The sequence below is a fragment of the Gavialis gangeticus genome, unplaced genomic scaffold (genome assembly GCF_001723915.1).
Source record: "Gavialis gangeticus isolate Ggan-Ray unplaced genomic scaffold, GavGan_comp1, whole genome shotgun sequence".
NCBI lineage: Eukaryota > Metazoa > Chordata > Crocodylia > Gavialidae > Gavialis > Gavialis gangeticus.
The window spans coordinates 90692516-90704321 of record NW_017729031.1 but is presented as its reverse complement, the minus strand read 5'-3'; the positions used below and the strand labels follow the sequence as shown (position 1 = coordinate 90704321).

General features: G+C 42.4%; 1 protein-coding gene across 3 annotated transcripts in view; it reads right to left on the bottom strand.

Annotated features, from left to right (window-relative positions):
* Nucleotides 1-9986: 9986 nt before the first annotated feature.
* The window catches only part of TRAF3IP1 (TRAF3 interacting protein 1), a 76084-nt gene continuing 74264 nt past the window's right edge, over nt 9987-11806 (bottom strand). For all 3 annotated transcript variants that reach the window (XM_019523368.1, XM_019523367.1, XM_019523369.1), the window contains one exon: nt 9987-11612. In XM_019523368.1, the coding sequence (XP_019378913.1) occupies nt 11447-11612 (166 nt within the window). In that variant the 3' untranslated portion in view covers nt 9987-11446. The remainder of the gene's footprint in view (nt 11613-11806) is intronic.

Sequence of the window (11806 nt, the reverse complement as noted above, 5' to 3'; positions counted from 1 at the left end):
CCCCCCAAGCCACACCCACTGTGCAGATCCTGGCTGGGGGGTATCAGGGCAAGGGGCTCAGCTCTCTCCTGTACCCACCCTCCATGCTGCACAGTGCTGGGTGGGCAGGGCTCTGGGCTTCTGCTGGCGCTGCAGGAGACACTATGCAAAAGCAGCCCTGCCCAGCCACCGCCCAGCACCATGGGATCAGACTCCATCTCCCAAGCTGCTTTGCAGTGCCAGCTTCCACCCAGCATCTCCTGCCATGCCAACAGAGGCCAGAGCTGCCACCTGCAGGCCCACCAATTGAATCGATCCAGCCTGTGGGTGAGCAGCATCTCCAACTCTGGTCTCTGCTGGTGCTCTGGCCTCTGCTGGTGCTGTGAGGCAGAGAGAATCAATTAGAGGGCTGGATATGGCCTGCAGGCCATATTTCGCCCACCCCTGCTCTACAGTGTCTTGTAGCCAGTTAGTTCTGCTGCTTGGCCCTACTATCAGTAAGACAGGTTACTTACTTACCCAGTCATCAGCAGCTTGATCAGCTCTGCTGCAGCCACTATTTAACCCACTGTCTGATGCCTGGCTCTAGTAATCTCTGTTTTCACCAGCTTGCTCCAGATATAGTGGCCGGCAGCTCTTCTGCAGTTTTGGAGCTACCGCACCTTCCCCTATACCCCAGTCAGCTGCCTATTTGTCACTGGTGGCCCTCAGTCGGCTTCATCTTTCTCTTCTGTTACAAGTTACAACAAGTTTAAGGCCAGAAATAACTACTAGCTCGTCTAGTCTGACCTCGAGACCACTCATGGACTGCTAAATTCCACTAGATACCCCTGCAGTTTGGTCACTGGCTATTAAAGCATCTCAGTCCTCAAGGGACTAAACTACTGCATGCCACAGGCAGAGAAGAATGAGGTGCCACCTCTATGGAGAATGGAAACAACTCCATGAATGAGGTGCCACCAGTGTCAAAAGCCCTGGACTGTCAGGGAGACAATTAGGCAAGACCGGATGGTCCAACTTCCAACTGGCTAGGGGCCATAGCCCCCAACCCAGCCACATGCCATGCAGGCCACCTGCCTCATAGGCCACATGCTGTGCCCCCCCTACACTGTCACAGATGCCTCCCCTTCCATGTCACATGGGATCCCCTTCACCCTGTGCTGTGCAGGGTCCCCTTTAATCCCATAGTGATGGGCTGCTATAAGCTGAGCCACCCTGCCACCACTACCCTCAGAAACAGAGACAGGCAGGAGAGAAGGAGAACCTGTGCACCAGCTGCGGACACCCAACCCAGGGCACAAAACTAAACACTGCACCTTTTTTCCAGGTCTTCCATTTCGCCTCTGCTAGAGACCCCAGTGGCAGCAGCAGGAGAGCGATGAAGAGAACAGCATCTGGACTCAGTGCTTGGGGGCCACAAATTAACCCATCAGGTGCTGCATGCAGCCAGTTGAAAGGCTCTGAGGTAAGATACAGCCAGATGATTTCAGCAAGTGGACAACATCTCATGCAACAAAGCAAAAAAAGAAACTCAATGCTTTGCCAAGCTAGCCTGAACAACCAAAAAGAGGATTCTCCATACCACCTCAGTGCATGGTCTCCGTTCTACCTGGGTTCCCACCTACAAGTTAAAGAAATCTCTGACACTTCACAGAAAAAAGAAAAAAGGAATACCTGTGGCCACATATATATCTGGGAGAAAAATCCTTCCTGACCTCAGCTTCCAACTGGAGCCCTGAAGCATGAGATTTGATTATAGTTGTTATATTAACAAGTGTTAAGAGCAGGTTGAAGACAATGCAGTTTCCTGTAGTGCCCTACGTTAGAACTAGTTTTACAATTGCTGAAGAAAATGTCACATTCAGGTTTTTTCTTTTTAGCAGGAGCTGCTGGGCACTTTTGAAAACCACCCCACTTACTTGGTGCCTAAAATACATTTATAAACCAGGATTTAGCAATGAACTCCAATGGAGTCATAGGGAGTCTTTCCATTTATCTCAGTGTGGGTTGAATCAGGAGCACAGAAGAATAATACTGTACTGCTAAAAGCAAAGCTCCTGCCCTGCTAGGCATTTATGCCACTTTCAGGGACTGAGGAAAATTATTTGTAAGTGCTGCAGCAGAGATACTGTCTGTGCTAGTTAAATTTGTTGCTTACTGCTTCTAGCACCCTGTCCAGTAGTTATTTTATGCATCTATTGATCAAAACCTAACCTGTAAGTAAATGAGGCAAGAGCTCTCTATGAAGTATAAAATAGAGAGCAGAACTACTGGTCCCTCCTCCATGCCTTATCCAGGAAGGCCAGATCCTGACTACAGAAGATTCACTTTTCAGCTAATGGCTTCTTTTCTAAAGGTCACTGGTTCAATATCCATATATGCACCTAATACTATTTTTTATTAGTGTCCCTAAATGCTACTGCAATCTAAATAAGAATGGAAAACAGCCTGGGAAAGGAAATCTCCACCTTGTGAATAGAAACGTACGCTACCTATATTTCTATACGCACACACTCGCCTCGATACACAAATGTAATATTTATACATAAATGAAGGGATAAACGGACAAAAGTAGCACCTGAGCATACAAATGACCTGCTAGAGCAGCCAACAAAATCAGTGTTAAGCCCAGAACCTGGTCACACAACAAAGTCAAGTCAGTGGAACTCAGCCCAGCATAAAATAATTCTAACCCATGCAACTCTTGCTTAGCAAGTCATAAATCTGAAATGTAATTTTTTTGGTAAGCATTTTTCTTCCGCGGTTGTCAGGTCCAATTCCAAACCGAGCTGCTGTCGTGCTGTTTTTTCATCACATTAAATTAAACTATAAACTATACTTTAATTATTTTAATTAAATTTCTCACTGGAAAAGGAAATATTATTTCTTAATATTTTCTTGCAAAATATGTCAGAAGTCATTTCTGAAATAGGAATATGTCAGCCACATCTCCAGCTGTTTTTGGATGGTGTATGATGGGTTGGTCTCCAGCAGCCACAGAAAATGGAGAACAAACTTTCCAGTCTTTTCTCCCTTCTTTAATTAGGTCGACAATTGTTAAGCATCAGATCCAAAGCATGTAATACTAAACAGAAAGACTCCCACTGAGTTCAGTGGACACCGGATCAGGCCTGAGGATGGGCTGGGGAGGAGGATGGAGAATGGAAACAACTCAAGTCATCACACATTGTTTTTTTAAGATTCTAAGTGACTTAGAAGCCCAAAACAGATTTACTTTCAAGGTGAATTAGATTTTAAATCCCATAGACATTTTTGAAAATGTTCCCAAATGGGATTTGGGCACCTAAATTCAGCTGGCCCCTTTTAAACAACCAGCTTTTACTTTTTTAACTTCTATCTACAGCAATTAAAATACTGCTACCATTTACAATTACAATATTTGAAGACAAAAACAATACCCCAAACTGCACCTAGATTCAACTGAAAGCCACTACTGATCACAAAGGCTAGAAATTGTATATTCCTCACCACTAAGTCTTCCAAGCTGAGCAAGCAGGAGCCATACTTGGTACATATGATGAAGTCTCCATATGGTTCCCAGGAACTCAGTAAACCAATATCATTAAGACAGAGGCATCAATAACTGCATCAAGGTCAAGCACTTGATAGAAAATGTATAGTATATCCACAGGATACCCAGGTCCCATATGTTCCACAGATTTGCAATAGGCAGCTTGCCCTGGATTGCACATTTATGATCCAGAATTTAAGATTTCATTTTAAAACAATAATTATGCATTTAGTTCACATGGTGGTGAGGATAATTAAATGTGAGCAGAGGCAGAGTCGATATCCTGAGTCAGCAAACAGCACAAACCCAAGGCTGAGAGGTGCAAACCACACCATTCAACTCAAGGCCTTAAAGAGGATGTTTGTAAAGGTTGCCACTGGCAAATTTCACAACTGATCATTTTAGCAGAAGCACTCAGCTAAAGGGCTAATTGTGCAGTCCCTAACTACCTCCAAGGTCTTTGTTCCATATTAACAACAGAGTAAGACCAAATTAGTGCCAATTCTGACCCAAAGTGATCTGATAAACAGGGGAGTTCCATCTCTACTATTAGGAAACTTTTGAAGGCAGAGAATACTGTGAGCGGGTCTTAGGAAGATGTGCCACTCTCTTCTCACTCTGAAAGCAGGCAGGGTGATAAACACACTGCCAGACTGAATCCCGTGGATGGGAAAAGGTAGCATGGTCTTATGGTTAAACAGCAAAATTCAGGAGGCAAGGACTGGGATTGTAAGTGGGTTTAGAGTTCCTTTTGAAAATCTCTGCCAAGAAGCCCAGTTTCTTCTTCTGCACCAACTGGAAGACATCAAGCAAGTCACTTAGGGTCTGGTCTAAAAAAGAATCCAAACAAGTGCCTAAAGTTAAGAACTGTAGCATCTAATTTTTAGGCCTCCACCATGGAAGCATGAATGCTGGGTTCAGCTCTCTGTACAGTGGGTGGAGTCATCGGGTGCCTTGGAATGCAATGTACAATGGCCAGCAACACCGAGCAGGGAGACACCTGAAGTCAGTCCACTCAGCATGCAGCTGCTTAGAAACAACCAACAGGAAGAGCTGAGCCCAGAGGGGCATCAGATACCTAACTCCTTAACGTGGGATTCTACCTACTTGGGACAGCCTAGAACAGTACTGGCATTCTGCTACAGAGCACACAGGGGTCATTCTTTTTAAATGACATGGCAAGCAAGGCCACTGTCTATGTTTTATGTTACTTGAGTGCTTAGCACTCTCACCCTGGAGAAGGGAGCCCTAGGGCATTTATACACACACTTTTTCATCCTGCGACATGCCAGAGATTCACTGCTTCAAAGGAGACTTGATTAATCGAGCCTGCTCCGCACATGAGCTGACACACACTGCACTGTGCCACGTGTAGCTGTATAGGCAAAAAAATGCATGTCAATGCCCAGAAAATGGTAGTGGTGTGCTTTTGAACTAAAGCTCCTTTGTTGCATTTTAATTCAAAAGCACACCACCACCATTTTCTCATGATGAGCGTTTCGTCACTTATACAGCTGCAAGCGTCACAGCGCCGGGCACTTTTCAAAGTCCCTACAGGAACTATCTGTAGAGCAGGGGTCAAAACCCAGAACTCCTCTCTTCCTGTGGCTCTAACCACAAGCCCGCAGAGTTGCATTCTCTTCAGCTTCTGCCCTTGTCCAATGAAATATGAACTCTTTTCTGCAAAGTGGCACAGCTTCAACAGAAGGGATGGAGAGTGTTCACCCACAAAGCAGTTGATAGCCTGGTGGTTTGAACAGTCTCCTAGGAGATGAAGATTTGAGTCCCCTTAAGAAGGGGTGTCTTACCAAGGTATCTCTGATTCTGGGCCAGTCTGTTAACCCTTGAGCTATTATATATAAAAGGACACCACTCCATCTTTCCCTTCCAATAGCTACCCTTAAATAAGGCAGCTGCCTCTTCAGCTTATGAGAAGCCCAATCCTGATGGTGTGTTAGGTGTGCTCTGAGAACTGAATATTTGACAGGTGTACTGAGCTCCTCAGACAGAAGGTACATGTAAGTACAAAGCATTATTGTGGAGGGATGGCCCACTACCCCTCCACCAGCTGCACCTTTTAGTTTTTAAAGTATTCAGAACTCCTAAAAGGCCGGGTTGGCAGCATACCACCCTCCATTGCACAAGTCAGAAGAATTTTATGCACTTCATGAAAACACAAGTTCTGCTTCCCAGAACTGTCAGGCTCCATTAGCTCCAGAGGAGCCTGACAAGTCAAGGTTTATAAACCCCAAACCACCAAGTTAGCAAGCTTTCCTTGCTAACAAACCAGCCACACATTAAAATACAAGCTGCTCAACACACATGCAAAGTACTGCATTATACTAATAACAATAGCAACAATAATAATAATCATCTCCATTTTTATAGGATTTCCCTTTCCTTTTCCTGAGTTTATATTGTTAGGTGTGATGTCCTGAACCCAATCTGAAATTCAGAAAAGTTTAGGGACCCCATCAATATTTTTTGTTCCTTCATTGAAGAGGAAGAAATGAAAAAACTAAGGCTAGGGACATAACTTGCACAAAAACCAGTATAAGTGATTGGAAACCAATTCAAATCTGTAACACAACAGAAGTTCAGTGTACAATAAACCACTTCCAAAATGGCCATAACTGGTTTAAGGTAAACCTGGGTGGATGTAGTATGAGACTTTACTGATTTCAGTTAAATCGGTTTATTGAGCTCATGTCCTGGATCCCCTCCAGATTCAAGTTAACTTACAAGTTCTCCAGCATCCCAGGATGCTTTGCACCTCCCTTGTAAACTCCCCTTCTCAGGGTAGGCAGTTAGCATTGGCCCAAGCTGTCTGCTCCAGACAAGTGGGGAGGCATGCTGTAGCACCCTCCACCAGCTTCTGGCCTGGGCCACTGCAGAGATGTGGCTGCATTTCTGGAATCAAAAGTGAACATTTGTTCACTTGCTTATTGGTTCAATCTACGCAACTTAGACAAACTTGCGAAGACTGATTCAATTCAGCCTTGGGCTTTTTAACTGTCTGTACTTAGCTTAGAGTTGCAACCCCAGACTGAAAAAGATACTGAGCATATTATTAATTCCTAACACAAAGTCTGATTTTTAAGGAGATATTTGAAAGGAAAGGAATCATCTGCAAACAACAGCATATACATACATGCATATACATACATATACACACATACATATAATAAATGGACATTATTGGGAAGCAATATTGGTAAGCAAAGAATTTTTAAAATTAATTGCAAGCCAATTGCTGCTAATATAACACTCCTTGGCATGGCTTGTGAGTCTTTCACTTGTTGCAAGATAAGATGCACATGTCCATTCAGCCACAGCCCTTGGAAATCAAGGGAATTCTATGGTTAGTATTTTAGTGCAAAAATTGGCATTGCTCCATGGACTTCAATTTAGTCATATCTATTAACGGGTCCTGGAGATAGTCTGGCTTCATTTTCTTAGTGGATATCAAATATCATAACGCACCAGGCCATGTCCTCACTCTTTCCAGATAGTGATTTCAACATTTAAAGATTCTCTCTACAAAACAAAAAAACTTAAAGTAATACTTACAATGCCCCAAAGCTGTTGGAGTTCACAGCATGGACCAAAAGGTAGGCTCTGAACTGCTCCGTATTGTTAAAGCAGAAAAAAAAATCACAAGCAAATTTGTAGGTACCTGAGAAAATTGTAATGTAAGAAATGGATTTATCTGAGGATTTTAAACATCTCCAGTGTTAGGCATCAAGCCAGCAGGACTGAGAGGATTTCAGTTCTGGACATAAGACACAAGTTCTAGCCTTTGGCATTTCTCCTCATCTTAAGCAGGCAAGAAGTGCTCTTTACCAAGAGAAGATGGTGACATTTACACTTAGAGGTCAGCAGATGTGTCAAATCTACCAATATTAAATGGGCTGAAGGCATCAGTATCTAAACTGACTGTACAGGGTTGTCAACCCCCCATATGTTTCTTTTAATTGACAATCTGCAAACTTATTACTGAAAACCAAACTTTTTCTTTACTGATGGATGTTTTATATAATGTAACTGCAACTCTTCTGTCAAGCCCTGGACAGCAATGCACTGGACAGCAGTAACAAGGGGTGGGCTCAAATCTAGGGATTTAATACCAACCAAAGTCTTACCTGACCACAGCAAGTTTTACACCATGTTGCCCCCACCCCAGGAGCTTCCTACTCACCCCACACCCTGATACCCCAGGGCAACATGACCCCTGCTAACCCTGCTCCTCCTGGCCCAGCAAGGACCCCCCCTGCTGGTCTTCCACCCTTGCCCCACCCCCCAACACTGCAGCTTTGCTCAGTCTGCACCGCTCCGCGGCCCTGTCCTGCTCAGTGCCTTAGATGCTCTGCGGCCATGCAGCCCCGCCTACTGTCAAGGTGAGCAGCCAACAAGATGCAGGGGCGAGATAAATTCAAATTTAAGATGAACCTCTAATACTTAGATTCTATGCATGAAAGATTATATAGGGGTCAGCTTAAATTCATCCTCCTCACCACCTGCAGCATGGCAACCAGTGGCAGGCAGCATGGGAAGTGGCTTGATGCCTGCCCCTTGCCACTTACTCCCCCTGCCCCCTCATGCCCGCATCCCCCTTACTTTGCCCCCTGCCACTTCTCCTCCCTGGCACTTGACCCTCTGCCTGTGCCTGCACACTCCTGGCACCTGCACCCCATGGACTTGCAGCCCCTGCTCTCCCACCATTGCTTACCCTCAGTTGTGGCTCCAGCTTCAGCTCAGCACTGACCCAGAGCATGGAGCACAGGCTGACTTTGAGCCCTGGCCCACAACGCGCCCCTACCCCCCTCCATACAGAAAATACTGCAGGTGGTGGCAGCTGCAGCTCCAACCCCAAGCCTGGGTTGGGGCCAGAGCTGGAGTCACAGCAGCCACCTGCCAGTCCCGCACCTTGTACTTGAATCCAAGACAAGGAACTTTTTTGACCATGCTGACTGGGGAAAAGTCTTGGATTCCACTAAAAATGGTATGCTACATTCAACAATGCTACAGAGATGTCTTAACAGCTTGGACAATCAATGCAAAGAACAGTAGTAGCCCAAATTCCTTCATAGACTGTGTTTGGAAATGAACCTGTTCAATGATGGAATGACAAGAGCATGCTAGGCCCCTCAGCAAGGGGGCCACAATGCCCCCAAGCTAGCACGAATTGCTCTGAATTTGGGGAGTTCCTACTAGGCACTCATGACCTGTGTGTGATGCATGCATCATGAAAGAACTTATCCCTCAATTCTCCTTACCCCTCAAAAAAAAAGAAGCAGCTTCTCTACCATTGTGTAAGTAGCCAAATATTGAAGTGTAGCAGAACATGGGACCACAGTTGTAAAGTCATGCACATTCCTTCCTTTCTGGACATTATCAGTGATGCAGGCTTTACTGCATCACCTTTGGTTTTACGCAAGCCTGAGTGCTGAAATAAAAAATTAAGGCAATATTTCAAAAGCACAGAGCACTGGGCCATATGCTATAAAGAATACAGATTATAATCCTCTTTTTATTCCTTTAGAATTCCCCTATTTCCTCTCCACCTCCACCAAAACCACATATCACAGCCTCCTCCCCATACAGCAACTGAAGCTTAGATGTAACTGAATGCATAGGCAGTAAATTGTTGTTCCCTTTGGTCTAGGAAAATGAGTCAGTCAAGCTCTGCAGGGGCTAAGTAATCAGCCTCTGTAGTTGTCCCAACTCCAAAAGAAAGGGAGCTTCAATCTCAACATGACAGCCACAATCAACTGTCAGTAGACCACCAGACCCAGCCGCTATCCAACAATCTGTTTAATAAAACATTTGCATCTAACATAAAATGTTGTCAAACAAACTTCATTATTAAAGCTTTGGCAGATTTTTGATAAATACTAATTTCTCTGTTATGACTTATTGGTAATGCAGCACAGTGAAGGTATTATCAGACCAACAACAATTCACATTTTTTGCTGCCATATATTTTTTCTTTCCAAAGGGGATTGAAAAAAAAAAAAAAGGAGATCACTTTCTTTCCCCAGAAAGATCACTTGACTACTATGTATCAGTCTTTAAAATGTGAATTTTACAATCCAAACACTTCATAGAAAAATAGGTGATCATTTTTAATGATTTTTACATAAAAGAAAAATAAGTTTTTGTACTTTGTACAATTTTACTCGCATACAATGCATGAATGCGAGTCCTGCACAAACAGTCCTAGCCATATTTACAAATGATGCAAAGCATATATGCAATCCTGAAGACTGACAGGGAAAGTCTGAAGATAAACCATGTTGCAACCAAACAACTAAGACACTGACCTCCAAGTACCAATCAACATATGCATCAGAGTTTTAGCATAAACAGATGACTTGGTCCTACTTTCTTTTCGCCTAACTCCATTTTTGGACTCATCTTAAGGAAAGACCTGAACTCTAAATCATACGAAGTAATTTTTCACAGCTTTTTTTTCAGAAAAACATTATGGCATCCTAGTTAATGCGATTATCCTGTTTATACCAGTCACTAAAAAAAATGTAAAGTAATAGTGTAGTATTCCTTAGAAAGAGAATATTCTTTTCAAACAACTGTACTATGTTAAGATATTACATCAAAAGTCTCATTATAGTGAGGAATCTGTCAATCAAGAGAAAAATGAGTAAAGAATCGAAATAACTTAAAGCTAGAAAGTGCTCACGCACTAACATTGTTCTATGGACAATTTAGACCGTAGCTGAAGGCATCATTCTAGTCCATAGTTAGCAAAAACAATGCAATGAACTGTTTAAATCCTCAATGCTTTTTAAAAATTTCTGTAGCCTGATGTCCATAGTTTGAAAGTGTATAGTAAATCACATTTTGCAGCAGTGAATACAAAAAAAAAGTCAAGCCACAAAATGCCGATCTCTCAACAAAAAAGGCAAAATGGTTTGGTAGTTTTACACAATAAATAATGGAAACATAAGATATTACTGTAAACAAAAAAAAATCTTGAAAAAATGCCTAAAAGTTTGTACAGCACTAGAAATTTCCATATTTCTGCTGACTTTATTGCAATGATTTATGCAATATTTGAATAGGGTTTTTTTCCAATTTATGAATTGGAAGGGCTGGGCCCTTACACACAGTGCACTAGAGAGGTCAGTAGAAAAGCACTGCAGACATCTGTAGTTAACTAAAGATCAGTGGAATTATTAATGTATAAAAACTTATATGACCATGTATTTGGGAGGAAATGGGTGCTTAAATTAATCCTTTTCAAATGAACATTTGCAATAAAAATGGAATTAACACCTGTGCAGATAAAATACTTTTGATCCCTTGCTTGGTGATGCTTGTATGGTTTCTTATATGGTTCCTAATAATATTCCTGGATAGCTATGAAAATATGACATCACCCTTGTGATAACATAAGGAGCTGTAAGCTAAACAAAGCTTTAGCTCTAGATCAATAAGCATTCTTTTACAGATTTCTTTTTAGGACTTGTAAATAGTGGAAGGTATTTCAGACCCATCTGATTTGTAGGGATTTCAGACATTTCTGCAAAAAAAGATAGCTAAGAACATTTCTCACAACAGGATATTCCATTCCTGTTCAAAATCACCCAAAATGGATGCAGTAGGGGGGAAACATGAATGTATAAACTGCAGATATTTATAAAAAGAGGCCATGGAGAGGAAATGTGTTGGAAGTAGAAAGTAACCAAATAACAGCAGCCTCTGTCTAAAGACATATTCAAAATAGGTATGTTGACAGTTCTGTAATATCCAAGTTGTTGTAAGCTTATTACTGATAAAACCAACCTCACAAGTGAGTAGAATGTAAGAATATGAAATTGTACAGGTCACTGTTCTTACTATCTTTATTTTTTTCCTTTACTGTCTTTATTTGGTAGAAATATAAACCGGGGCAATGCTTCATTCTTCTCTTCTTCACCTTCTTGACGATAAGTTAATGCTAAGAACCATCTTCTGTATTTTTTCTTCCTTCCTTAAAATGTTAGCCTTTACAGCACAAATCTTGTCTTGCTGGTCCTTAATCAGCTGCTCCAGCTCTGCTAGTTCTGCTTTTAAGGGTTCCACAGCACTGTCAGTGATGCTGAAAAAGACAAAGGCACATTTTGGAAAAAAATAGTCTGTTTTGCATTACCCATGCCTCTGAGACAGTACATGAAGTATTTGGAAATCTCAAAGAATTTCTAAATTGTACCCAACCTCCACAAAAGAGAGAAAGTCTAGAGTGAGCTGTCTTAAGGGAAAATGAACATGGACAAAAAAAAAAAAAAAAAAAAA